The sequence below is a fragment of the Pelodiscus sinensis genome, chromosome 26 (genome assembly GCF_052426305.1).
Source record: "Pelodiscus sinensis isolate ZL-2025 chromosome 26, ASM5242630v1, whole genome shotgun sequence".
Lineage (NCBI taxonomy): Eukaryota > Metazoa > Chordata > Testudines > Trionychidae > Pelodiscus > Pelodiscus sinensis.
This window is the reverse complement of record NC_143077.1, coordinates 1040754-1054635: the sequence shown is the minus strand read 5'-3', so window position 1 is coordinate 1054635 and position 13882 is coordinate 1040754. Positions and strand designations below refer to the sequence as shown.

The 13882-nt window shown below is 46.9% G+C and overlaps 1 protein-coding gene across 1 annotated transcript; it reads left to right on the top strand.

The window, feature by feature from the left end:
* Positions 1-384: 384 nt before the first annotated feature.
* On the top strand, positions 385-13682 carry PPT1 (palmitoyl-protein thioesterase 1). Its single transcript, XM_075908947.2, has 9 exons — positions 385-539; positions 2350-2459; positions 4329-4456; positions 4892-4962; positions 7080-7182; positions 7287-7377; positions 8586-8684; positions 9557-9628; positions 12168-13682. The coding sequence occupies exons 1-9, from the start codon at positions 434-436 to the stop codon at positions 12288-12290; spliced, it is 903 nt and encodes a 300-aa protein (XP_075765062.1). The 5' UTR covers positions 385-433; the 3' UTR covers positions 12291-13682.
* The last annotated feature ends 200 nt before the right edge of the window (positions 13683-13882 follow it).

The following is a 13882-nucleotide window of genomic DNA, read 5'->3' as shown; positions in this document are numbered from 1 at the left end:
TTCTGCACCCCTCACTTCCCATAGCTCTATTGCCCCTGGCCCCTAGTGCCCTATCAACACTGTGACCCCACAACCCCTACTTCCCATGGCTCCATCATCCCCACTTTCCTCCACCACCCCTGGTCCTTTCTGCACCCCTCACTTCCCATAGCTCTATTGCCCCTGGCCCCTAGTGCCCTATCAACACTGACCCCACAACCCCTACTTCCCATGGCTCCATCATCCCCACTTTCCTCCACCACCCCTGGTCCTTTCTGCACCCCTCACTTCCCATAGCTCTATTGCCCCTGGCCCCTAGTGCCCTATCAACCCTGTGACCCCACAACCCCTACGTCCCATGGCTCCATCATCCCCCCCGGGCTGGAGCGCCCCTCCCAACCAGCCTCCTCCCAACTGCCCCGCCCGCTCCCGGCGGGTCATGTGACAATGCAAGATGGCGGCGCGGAGGCTGCTGCTGCCGGTGGCGCTGCTCGCCTGCCTGCTGCGCTGCTCGGGGCGCCGCGCGGGCCCGGTGCCCCTGGTGCTCTGGCACGGGATGGGTGAGCGCGGGGCTCCTGCGGGCGGGGCTGCCTCCCGCCAGGCTTGCAGGGGGCGGGCTGGTGCTGTCAGCCAGGGCTGCAAGGGGGCAGCTGGGGGGAGCAGCCTCCCTGCAGGAGCATCCGGCGCAGTCTACCCGCGGGGCTCCTACCGCTGCGCTGCTGGAGCTCTCACTTCCCGAATCCCAGCCCGTGTGCAGAGCCTGCTTGTACTGACGGGCCGCGGGAGGGTGAAAGGAGTCTCTTAGCCGCGTGCGCACGGGAGAGGCTTGAACAAGAAGCAGTGCTCCCTGCCCTTGGAGCTTTCGGCCACATTCCACGTGATTATCATTTACGTGCCGAGAGAGTGAAACCATAGTGCGGGGACACACCCTTTCCTTGTGAAATGAGAGGTGGAAGGAAGTGAGGTTGGACTGGGAATGTGGGATCAAGTTGGCTTCTAAAGACTTAATCTACTCTGCTGCCCAGCACCCTTTGGGAGAGTTCCCTACACCGTTCTTTTCTATTTTAGGCCCTGTGTACATTATGAATTGTGTTTAAACGTGGTTGTGATTATGATTCAATAATGTTGTCACTTGCTTTCTTTTTGTCTACAGCTACATCGCAAAACCAATTTTAACATGGCTGTGTTTTGTAGCACTGATGACATTTTAAATAAACACTTTGCTAGATCATTAAAAAAATCATTATCCCTGAAACAGAAGCACAGAGATGTAGCTTGTCCAACATTACCCAGTCAGGTCCCAGGTAGAACTGGGAAGTCTGGACTCTCTGTCCAGTGCCCTCTCCATATGATCATGTTGCCTGCATTTTTTCTTCTTACCTGAGATAAGCAATGTTAGGGTTAGTTCAGTCTAATAATATTAGTAATGTTTTCAAGATATTATCCTTGTTTACAGCCTGGGTGATTTGGGCACAGAAAGCCTCGCTCCAGGCATTTGAGGAAGACAGTGTAAGAGCATGAATACCAATAAGGTTCGAAAAAATTAGATTTTTATTGGCATGCATCCATAGATGCTGATTTCACGGTTACGTACAAATTGATGAAAAAATGTCCATGGACAATGACTACAATTTACAGATAGGCAAAATCAAAGTAAGAAAAGAATGTTTATCTGGTATATTTTGAAATGTAATGTTGACAGTTTGTTTTAATGGTTATAAAGCTTTTAATTTTTTGAATTTCAGTGTCAATAACTAATTGTCTGACCCTCCTCAGTTGCTTAATGAATAAAAAAAAATCTAAAAAAGCTTTACTTACACTTACAATTCTGACACAAATCAATTAAAATGTAAAAGTCCCAGCTTCCAGTCATAAGCTTGAACCACTAGACTAGGAAGTGTCTGGGCCAAAGATATCACAAATAAGTTATTCCTGTGGAATCAGGGTCCTGAACTCTATAGTATTGTCTGTAGACTTACGGTTTTGTATTAACGTGATTATTCAATCAAAATGTAAAGAACTGTAGCAAAGGATTTCCATAAGGATGAGAATAAGCGAAAGGCATGGAAGGCTGGGTAAGAATTTCAGTGTTCATGCTGTCTTTAGTATTTTGATAGTCTAAATCAGTGTCATGAACTTATCAGCAAGAGGGTGAAAGGAGTTCATCATAGTATGGAACCAAGAAGTACATTCAGGTGGTCCCTTTACAGGCTTTGTGCTTGAGGCACAAATATTTGCTGCATGGACATTTGGAAAAAACCCTCACATGTTGCTTTCCTGGGTGTGTAAGTTTTGTTTTCAGCACCTCATCCTTCGAGCGTGTGATGGTTTTATGATATTTGATGGGAATTTTCCTCATTCTTTTTGCAGGAGACAGTTGCTGTAACCCTGAAAGCATGGGATACATTAAAAAAATAGTGGAAAATAAAATACCAGGAATATATGTTCTGTCACTACAGATTGGAAAAAACTTGTTACAGGTAAAGTTGCTGCTATCCTGTATGAAGCTTCTGCTTCCATTGAGTATTTACTGATTAGTGATCAGATTCTGCACAGACTCTTAAAGGTGCTGTAAATAATTTGCAGTCCCTGCTTTTGACATAGATCCATAAAGATACAGGCAGAGCTTTCATTATTGTATCATTACTTTATCAAACAACTTTGTCTTGAAGAAACTGACTGCTTGTTAATCACATGTGGAAGAAAACCAGGGATATGATAAATCCCTGATTCAAATGTGATTTTTATGCAAATTCTGATCAGCATGTAGAAACATCTAAAGATATTAGCTGGGTGAGGAGATACCATGTTTTTGAAGGGGGATACTTGTCTCCTCTAGGGATGTTAAAATTAGATTAATCAAGTAATTGAATAGTTGATGGCATTTCCACTGACTATTTGATTAGTCGATAAGGGCGGTTCCGAAATGTAGCAAGAGCCCACCCTGCTGTTGCTACGTTTCAAAGGTGGAAGTGCCATGCAGCATTTCGCCATTGAAATGTACAAGAGCCCCAGCGGGAACTCTTGTACATTTCAAAGGTGGAACGCCACCGCTGCACCCCTACTACTTCCCACGAAGCTGGGGGGAACCAGCTTTTAAGCCAGCCCCTTCCCCCCCGTCCTGCCTCTTTCTGATAGAAGCAGCAAGGGGGGAGAGGGAGGTGACTAGTGTGTTGACTGTCTGATAAGCTTGTGCTTATCGGATAGTCGATTAGTTGCTTACATCCCTAGTCTATTCCTATTTATTATGCTAAGCACATTTTATTTACTCATTTTATATTGTATTTTACTAGTATAAGAAAGATATAGCCTGACTCGTGTATTGTTGATTGTGATGAGAGTGCCCAGAGGCTTACCTTACTAGCAGTGCATTAGAGTGCAGTTCAAGTAAGAGCAGTCACAAGAATGGGGGACATGTCTTGTTACCTGGATTCATAGAGGGTACAGATAACCAGGTTTGGTGGGAATTCAAACTTTTATAACATCAGGGTGTCTATGACAACTTACTGTTGGGCTGGGAGATCACAAAGAGTCTCATAAAACTGGGGTCTACCTATAACTAGGGATGTAAAATCCCATTTAATTATTTAACCAGTTAACCGATAAAAGGGGATGCTCCTAGCCCTACTAGGCAGGAGCAGCCCCTGTCCGCTGCAGACAGGGTAGCTGCTCCAGCCCCCACGGGTTAACTGTTGATTTGGAACCATAACCATTATCCATTAAGGGTGATGCTTACCAGTTGACCTTTCAGATCCCTGCCTTTAACTAGGATCCTACCAATTTCACACTCCTAGGATTTTAAAAATAGTAAATTTTGATTTCAGATACCAAATTGTTTGATTGCATGGTGTTTTAACTGTAGAGGCCACGACCCAAAAGGAGTCAGTGGGCAGGGATTGTGAGGATATTGTTGGGGGCAGGATGATATTTCCACCTTACTTCTGCACTGCTGCCTTCAGAACTGGGGACTTGGCCAGCAGCCACCATTCCCTAGCCCCCCAGCCAGGCAGCAATATAGAAGTAAGGGTAGCAATCCCTATACAATAACCCCTCCCACCACAGAACCCCCCAGTTTGAGAAATGCTGTATACTCTACCCATGAAATCTGTATAGGATAGGGTAGAAGTACACACAAATCAGATTTCACGGAGGAGCCCAGATTGGACGGTCCATGACATTTTTCGTGGTTGTGAATTTGGTAGGGTCCTACCTGTAAACTCCTGCCAGGAATTTAAGGCCTATGGCGTCTTTCCCAATGGAGAAATCTTAAAAATCCTTTGAACAACAACATTAAAATGAACCCACAGTAAAGATAATTTGCTTATCTGTTCCTCTTGTTTATTTCCCAGGATATGGAGAACAGTTACTTCATGAATGTGAACCAACAAGTGGCACTGGTTTGTGACCAGCTTGCGAGGGACCCTCACTTGCAAGGCGGCTACAATTCTGTGGGATTCTCCCAGGGAGGCCAATTCCTGTAAGTTTACAGTTGGATTTATTTTAGACAAATGTTTTAGGTTATAGTAGTTCAGGTGGGAATCTCCCTCCCACGCCTGCTGTGGGGTTCAAAAGAAAGTGTAATTAAGTGTACTCTGGGTTTCATGGTTACATTTGTTTTAAAATGCTGTATTTTTACAAGTTTTATGAGCACATTACAATTGTAAATTAGCCCTCACCACACCCTTATAACACAGATAAGATTTCTTCAGATGGGGAAACTGAGGCACAGAGTGATTAACGGTAACATTTTCAAAAGTGTTCATCCCATTGATGGGACTTAGGCAGTTATGCTAAGTAACTAATCTAAAGCTGGTCAGAGGCAGAGCTTGAGTATGGTTGCTTAAAGTGCTCTGTACAAATAGACTAGCAATTGTGTAGGATGTGGGATGCTAACCCTGTCTCTTTTCCCCAGGAGGGCAGTGGCACAGAGATGTCCTTCTCCTCCGATGTTCAATTTGATTTCCATTGGAGGGCAGCACCAAGGTAACTCCCTCTTTCATTTCTAGAGTCCTCCAAGAAAAGATTGAGAGGAGACATAATAGCAGCTTTTGGAGTGAGAAAAATTATTCTCCTTAATGTCTAAGATAGGACGAGAAACGATAGGCTTAAATTGCAGCTAAGGAGATTTAGGTTGGACATTAGGAAAAACTTCCTAACTGTCAGGATGGTTAAACACTGGAATAAGTTGCCTAGGGAGGTTGTGGAATCTCCACCTCTGGAGATATTTAAGAGCAGGTTAGATAGACCTCTATCAGGGATGGTCTAGGTACTGGGTCCTGCCATGAGGGCAGGGAACTGGACTCTTATGACCTCTCAAGGTCCCTTCCAGTGTTTTATGATTCTATGATTAGGAAAAATTTCCTAATTGTTAGGGTGGTTAAGCATTGGAATAAATTGCTTAGGGTGTGTGCATGTGTGTAACCGGGTCCTGTGGGGTGGGGTGCTCGACCGTTCGAACTTTACCCCAAACCCCCTCCCCGGCTTCTGTGCACTTGCTAGTCACTCCCGCGGTCCAAACCCGTAGGCTCTTCGGGGCCTACACCCCTGGTTCCAGGCCGGTCTCTTCCGGGTCAGGTCTCTGCTCCAGCTTCCGGTCCCCGGTGAAGGGCTCCGCCCTAGTCCCCGGTCTGCGCCGCGGGGGCTACTTCTGATCCTTGTTCCAGACCGACCTTCCGTCTTCGCTCTCCCAGGTTTGTCGCTCCGGCGTCGGTCTGTGGGGGTTTGAGAGCAACACCAGCCCCTGCTCTCCTCCTCTTATCCATCCTCCTCGGCATGCCCCCGCCCGGTTCACGGCCAGGGGTCTCTGCGCTGACTAGCCACGGACGCCCTCCCACTCGGGCGCCGCTCCTGCCTTCACACCACAGCCCGCCGGCCCTGGGCTGCCGCGCGTGCGGGTTTTAAATCACACGCCGCTCCCAGCTCCGCGCTGCAGCCCGCCAGGTCCGGGCTGCTGTGAGTGCAGGGGTTGGATCCCCCATCACAGTGTGGAATCTCCATAACTTGAAATATTTAAGAACTGGTTAGACAAACATCTATCAGGCATGATCTGGATGGTGCTTGGTCCTGCCATGAAGGCTGGGGACTGGACTTGACCTCTCGAGGTCCCTTCCATTTCTAATATTCTATGATTCTAAGAGTCATCCCTGCTTCCAATGGAGTGGGAGCTGCTGGAGGGATAAAACAAACTGTCTTCCCTTGCTCCAAAAGCCGTCCCTCCCTCCCCCCACACTGAAAGCTGCTTTTTGACTGACTTTAATTTGAAATAAATTTGATGCTTTTGCTTGAATCTTAATAGGATTTGATCATTGAGTGCTTGTGTTCTGGGTTGATGTTGGGTAGGTTCGCTGATAGATCCAGTTGAAGTGGTTCCAAGTTAAAATAGATACTGACAAATGTTCTTCAGGGGGCAGGGAGGAATCCTCCCAATGTATGTGACTATCCAATTAGCCAAATAGATGCCTTTTACCTAGATTAGAAGAATCAGCGATTGCCTTTTGTTGGAGCATATACAGGACTGCAGAGAGCAATAGACTGATCTGATGTAGGAGCTTCCACAAAACGAAACTTACTCAGATTGGCCACAATGTGATTGGCTGATAGAGAGCTGAAGTTATGAGCATTTAAAGTATTAAACTACCCAGAGGGAGGAGAGTTATTCAGACTGGTTCAAGGAGATAAAATGAATGATAAGAGGATGAAATGACAGGACAATGGTTAAATGCCAGGGGAAACATCTGTCTGTGAAAAATTCAAGACAGGAGTAATCTCCCAAGGGCACCTCTCCCTGGATACTCCATTGCATGAATCTGTTTAATGCACTATGCACAATTGTAGCAATATGCTGTTGGGAACAATAGTGCAGCTTTGGGGACTAACGAGCCAGGAGGCATTTCCATTTATGTGTATGACCTTCTTCTCCATAATGATGCCCTCTGCTGGTCCACTAAAGATCATCAGTTCTCTCTCCACCTAAAAGACCACTGGATTCCTTGGAATAATTCCAGTTGTTGGGCCAAGAGGAGGAGGTTTTTCATTTGTGGTTGCAATTGTGTGGCTTTCAGTGCTTTCATGGAATGGAGAAGCTTATCTTTCTGCCCTAGGTGTGTACGGCTTTCCACGCTGTCCTGGGGAGAGTTCCCGCATCTGTGATTGGATCCGAAAGATGCTGGACCTTGGAGTCTACACGAAGGTGGTTCAGGAACGGTGAGTATGTTTGGCAGGGCCTGTGCGGACTGCAAAGGCAGAAGCAAGATGTCCCCTTTGGCTCGTGTGTTTCCAGTGCGAGCTTCATTCTCTCTCCCCTACAGCCTGGTGCAGGCAGAATACTGGCATGACCCCCTGAAGGAGGAGGAGTACCGGAAAAACAGCATCTTCCTGGCTGACATTAATCAGGAGAAGGTAAAGGCCGATGCTATGCTTATCGCACTCAGCCTGGCATGTTAATAAGGCATTAAGGAGAACAGTGCTGTCCAACATTGGAATGGCTGAGATTTTCTTCTCTTTATTTTCATGGCTGGCATCTTTCATGTTTAATTGTTTTAGTGGGTCTTTCTGTTGTGAGGTAGGAGTGGCCATGGCAGAGCACCCTAGTATGCCTTGTACAGTTCCCAGTGCTGTTGCAGATATTTTTGCATGTGGCTGTAGAAAAATAGCTTCTCCCCAGCATGGCAGCAGATTGGTGACTGTCTCCTGTGCAATAAGAATCAAGATTTGTATAGCTTTCCCTTGTCAAAGCACCTTGAAGTAACCAGTTAATCCTCACAAACCCAACGTGAGGGAGAGGGGGAAATGTTCCCCATCTGTAAAATGGGGATAAGCAATTTAATCATAGGAAATTGGTATCAGTGCTAGGGTTACAATGTGTGGGTTCCTGGTAGGGATGTTAAATATTGGTTAATCAAATAGCCGAGTAACCTCATGAATTCTTTTTGGTTAGTCGACTATTCTATAGTCCCAGGCGCGGGGCTGGCAGCAGTGTAGGGTGCCAGGTAGGAGCTACTCCACAAGGGGAACCAGTTTAAAAACCAGCTCCTATTGCGCACCAGCTTCTTGTCACCATGTGTTGCTGCCTCTGCCTTCGATTAATCGATAAGGGCGCCTCCCCCTTTGAAGTGTAGCAACAACCCCAGGGAGCATGAGGCCAATGGCGGACCCTGCTAGCCCTGTGCTCCTTGCAGCACTGCATATGGAGCCCAGGGTCAGCTGGGGACTCAGCTGGTCCTGTGCTGCACATGGTGTTTCAAAGTGGCAGACCCCGGGCTTCATGTGGCGTTTCAAAGCGGCAGTGCTGCATGGAGCCTGGCACTTGGCTCTACATGGCACTACCACTTTGAAGTACCTCCTCCTCTATCCCCCTCCCTCCCCGCCCTCTTGCTGCTGCTTTCTGATAGAGACAGCAAGGGAGAGGGAGCTAGTTAACTTGTGTGTCAACTATCCAATAAGCATTTGCTTATTGGATAGTCGACTAGTTGTTCACATCCCTAGTGTGTAACAAGTGTGACACCTGTTTGACAATATTTGCAGCAGCCCCCATCTCAGTGAGACTCCAGATTGCCCTATTTCTAACAAAGCTCTCCTTCTTCTTGTTCCAACATTTCTTTTTCCAGGGCATTAATGCGACCTACAAGAAAAACCTGATGGCTTTGAAAAAGTTTGTGATGGTGAAATTTCTCAATGACACCATGGTAGATCCTCCAGCCTCAGAGGTGAGGAAGTCCTCACATGCTTGGGATAAGGCAGGCGAGACTTAGGCAGAGAGCTTTCATTTCCTAATGCCTTTGTCTAGTTCTGACTAGTGCCCAACTTTGAATACAAATCCAGGATGCTGTAAATCTAAGCATAGACCAAAACTGAATCCACACATGTAGATTCAGCCAGTTTCACAAACAAATCAGGCAAGACCACTAGCAAAGGGAAGGGAATATGGTCTTTGCCCATTCAGGATGTGCCAAACTTGGGAGTTGGCCATAGAGGATTATCCTCAGGGGGAGAATTTCTTCAAACAGGATCATTGCACCAAAAAGTCCCAGTACTGATCCAGAGCTGTTGGAACCACTCGGTGGAGACCAGACAGCCTGATTGGCGATAAGTGCCTTGGATAGCTATGGTCTGAGGAGAGCTGCTCAAATACCTCATGATCTGGATTAAGGCTGCCTTGTACTAGCAGCCTCTTGGATCAGGTTAAGCACAGGTGAGGGTTGTAGTGAGTCTGGATCTAGTATCTTTAACTTCACCCAACCATGACTCTGAGAAGAGTGTTCATGTAGGCCTCAGACAATGTGACTGCATTGGCAGTGTAAGCCTAAGGATGAGCATTTCATACTCTGAAGAGCTGCAGTCGTCTGAGGCACTAGGTAAGGACAGCATTGGCACTAACTGGTTTAGGAAACCGAGGGTTGTTTGCATATTAAAGTTTCCACCCTGTCTGTTGATAGCAGGGTTCTCTTGGGTTTATTCAATCTGAAGAGGTAATTGGTAGATTCAAGTGGGGGAGGAACTCCAAGCCAAAGCATGCTCTCTTCCTCAGTGAGAAGAACAGTCTGCCCAGCTCTCTCGTCTCCTTCTTTTTCTTCTCTAGTGGTTTGGATTTTACAGAAGTGGGCAAGCCAAGGAGACCATCCCACTACAGCAGACCTCACTCTACACAGAGGTAACTAGCTGGATCTTCTGTGGAAGAATCTGTCTCCTTAGGGTTGCCAAATTAGATTGGATGCATTCCTGGAGGTTTCATCAATTGATAATTTTTTAAAGATTAACCTTTAATTCCCAGAGACTCAGTAACTCTATGTCTCCCCTGTCAATAGCTTAAACTGTCTCCAGGAATCTTGGAGATTCAAAATTCCACTATTTAGATTCGTCCTCTTTCTCATTAAAGAGATCAGTTTGTATTTGGATTATATAAGGACAAGGCTTGATCTGTTGATTAATTCCAAGAAAGATGTGGTTAGCTTCCCATCAACTATTATCCCCATTGAACAGATAGGGAACTGAGGAGCCTAAATATCTCAGGGTTGCATAGGAGTCTGTGGTAGAGCAAGGAATGAAACTTGGGTCTCATGAATTACAGACCAGCATCCTAACGCTGCCTCTCTTTTTTTACTCTCAGCCGGAGATAACTTAGCCAAAAGTACATTACTGCCAGGCCACCAATGTATGCAGTGGACTTAATGCTAATCGTGCTGACAGTGCTCTAAATCAGGAGTAAGGCCACTGAAATTAAAATCTCTGAGGGCTAGTCTACGTGACGGTTATATTGATCTAAGTTATATAACTTCAGCTACAAGAATAATGTAGCTGGGGTTGCTATACTTAGACCTACTTACCAAAGTGTCTTCAGTGCAGTGTGTTAATGGATGACATTCTCTTTGCAACTCCCCTTGCATTTGTTTTGGTGGAGTACCAGAGTCGAGGCAAGAGTGATCAGTGGTCGATTTATAGAGTCTGTATTAGACTTTATAAATCAACCCCCACAGGATGAATTGCTGCCAGTAGCATAAACATACCCTAAAAGTGGCACAAACTTCCAACTTGTTCCAGCCTCATGCACACATTGGCCAGTTGAGTTGCCTCTCCCTTTAGGTGTGTGTTTCTTTTTAAGCAGGGGAAATGAACGAACCTTTCCTGGCAGCAATCCATGAACCTAGCCCATGGTCTTCACCACCAGACACAGGGAATGTTGAGAGAGCTCTTGATAAACCATGGTATTGCAGTCTCAGCCTAGCATGTGGTTTTCAGGAAAAGACCTGCCCTAGTCCAGCTTTCATTGCATTTTATAGTTCCCTATTTTTAAAATTAGATTTTGAAAGCTGATACTTATCACAGGAGCAGATGCATTTCCTAGCAGGGCTGTTTTCATACAGCCTGAACTCCAAGGGCTGTGCTAACTGATCCACTTATTCTCAAAATATTTGTCTGTTCTACTGAATAATATAGCAAAAGGCTCCCTGCCTGGCAATGATGAAGTGCTTTCTGTTGGTGATGGGGGCAGGGAGGGAGGGGAATAAAACTTGAATTTCAGAAAGGTGCCAGGGGAACTTTTGTAAATAACTGATGTCCAGAAGAAAGAAAATAGAGAGTGGTTCCTAATGCAGAGATGGGCAAGACATACATAGCCTGCCCCGCCAGACCCTCAGGAAGGGAACAGCATGCTCACAGTGGCTGGATGCTCCGTGGGTCCCTCTACTGTGTCTGTGCTGGCCCCAGCACGATCTCTCAGCTCCCAGGGGCTGGTTTAGGCCTGGCTCCCCATGGAGAGAGGTACATGGAGGGAGGAGACAGCTGTTTGGGGCTGCAGCAGGCAGGGAGCCTGCCTGGGAGTCCTGCTGGGCTACTGGCCAGGACCTGCCTAGGTAAGCACTTCCTGGCCAGAGCCTGCCTCTGGCTCCCTACCCCTCCTGTCCCAGGTCACCACCCAAACCCTCTGCCCTGGTTCCCAATTCCCTCCCAGACCCTGCATCCTCTCCTATAGTCCTTCCCCAGGCCAGAATCTTCTCCTGTATGCCTTCCTTAACCCTAATTCCCTCAGACCCCACACCTCTCCCCCTACCCCAACCTCCATCCCAGACTCTGCACCCTCTCCGTAGAAAAATGTGGTCTTCGATTGCTTACCAAAATCTTGGAGTGACCTGTCCACCCCTGAGCTAATTGAAGGCACGGGCTGATCTATACTAGTTTTAGACAGTGTGGTATTATGAGAATGAAAGGGTCAAGCACAGGAGGGCACGAGTTTTATTTGCAGTTACTGGTGTATTTTGTATCACTTAATCCTTTCCTCCAAATGTTAAAAGGGAGTCACTCTAGCTACATTGAACCAATATTTAAATAGCTTTCAGTGTCACTGAGCATGTAGTTAAACTGGTGTGAGGGTCTCATTCTGAACCTAAGTCCTCATAAGAGAGAAAAGGTGGATGAAGAAACATCTTTTATTGGACCAAATTCTGCTGGTGAAAGACAAGCTTTTGGGCTACACAGAGCTCTTCAGGTCTGCGTGTAGCGCAAAAACTTGCCTCTTTCACCAGAAGTTGGTTGAATAAGAGCTATTACTTCATCCCCCTAGTCTCTCCAATGTCCTGGGATCAGGATGGCTACAATACTGTGAAACACCACCACTTAAGTCTCATGAAACTCACTGGGACCAACGAGCTTTGGATTACATATCCTGTTCACATGATGGTCTCCTTGTCTCTTAGGATCAGCTGGGGCTGCAGCAGATGGACAAGGCAGGAAAGCTGGTATTCCTGTCTGTGGAAGGAGATCATCTTCGCTTTTCTGAAGAGTGGTTCTATACAAACATCCTCCCCTTCCTACATTGAAGCTGATGTGTCAGCAGCCTGACAAGAGGAAGTGACTTCTATCAGACCAAGCTCCTGAAACAAGGCCGGGGGGGGGGGGGGGGGGGGGGGGAGGTCACCTATCAAGTTCCAACTTGGATCCAATTGATGTAGATAACAAGCTAAGCTGCCATTTAACGGGGAACAGCATGCCCTGCATAGAAGCCTGCTGCAGCATGATATCTGAGCTAAACAAGTATAAGGGCATCCTAGTCTGCTGGCTGTGAACATATAGTGCATTAGAAGTAGCATGGATTACATTAAATGTTACATGCTTCTCTGATGTAGTATATAGCCCAACCCAGACTAGGCTGTGCCGTTACATTATCTTGTTTGAAAACCATACTAATGTAATTGCACCAGTCACATGCTAGATGTAGTTTAATAGCTGAGCCACTTGGGACTGGATAGTCTCAGCTTTATTAGAGCTACGTTATAATGGGGGGGGGGGGGGGCAAGATAGGGTTCATGGTCTGAATCCAGCCTGTGGGTGCCCTGCTGCGGACCCTAGGCCAATCAAGACCTGGGGATGGAAGAGTGGGCAGCGTCTCCTCCTGCCAGGGGTATGCAGCACCAGAGGGAATCACCAGCTGTTCAAAATGGCTGGTGGTTCCCTTTAGGCACTGCACACCCTACCTCTGGCAGGGCAGGGGAAAAAGACAGGGCCTAAGGGTGAAGAATTGCACAGACTGGCCTGTGGGCAGAGGGAGCACACAGTCTCCTCCCACTGCTAGGGTTGTGTGGCACCTAGAGAGAACAGTCAGCTGTTTGAAATGGCTGGTGGATCTCTACAGCACCATATGCCCCTGACAGGGTGAGGGGCAAAGACTTCACATGCTTCCCCACCCCTATATTAATCAGGGCCAGCAGAGCACACAAAGTCACCTCCCCTCACCAGGGTGGACCACTCCTAGAGGGAACAGCCCCCTTCTAACCCAGGCCCTACCCCTTCTGGGCTGGCCCACAACCACTTCTGAAATGTGGGAAGTAGCCCCCCTGCAAAAGTTATTGTTCACCCCTGTTCTAACCACATGTGCTGTCCCTCTAACCAGGGATTTAATAGTAACAGACATAACTAATTTAGATACAGCCCATAGAGTGAGGAGGACCACCACTTAAGATGGTGCTGAGTCCTGCCATGAGGGCAGGGGACTGGACTCAATGACCTCTCAAGGTCCCTTCCAGTTTAAAGTTCTGTGATTAGAGATAGGGGAGAAGACCTGGTTACTACTGGGGTAGCTAGAGGTGCCAGCTCATGGGATTATGTTTCAGTGATTAAGAGTTTTTATAACAGTTGTTGGTTGACTAACTACTATTCTGCTGGTTTGATGTTGATACTCTTTAATAAAGAATGTTTTATATATGTCTAATGAACTAAGGGTTAGCCTCTTACTGGCATAGCAGTGACTGTTCCCTTCCTCAGCAAGGGAACTAGCAGCATCAACTTGAAAAAAGGAAAGTAGCGCTAGGAGATGCAGTGCCTTCCATGTAGTCTGTGGTTCTGCAATAAGCTTTGCACCCACACACAATTCTGATCTGTCCACTGGCAGAGAGCTCATTGAGCAGGTGTGTGG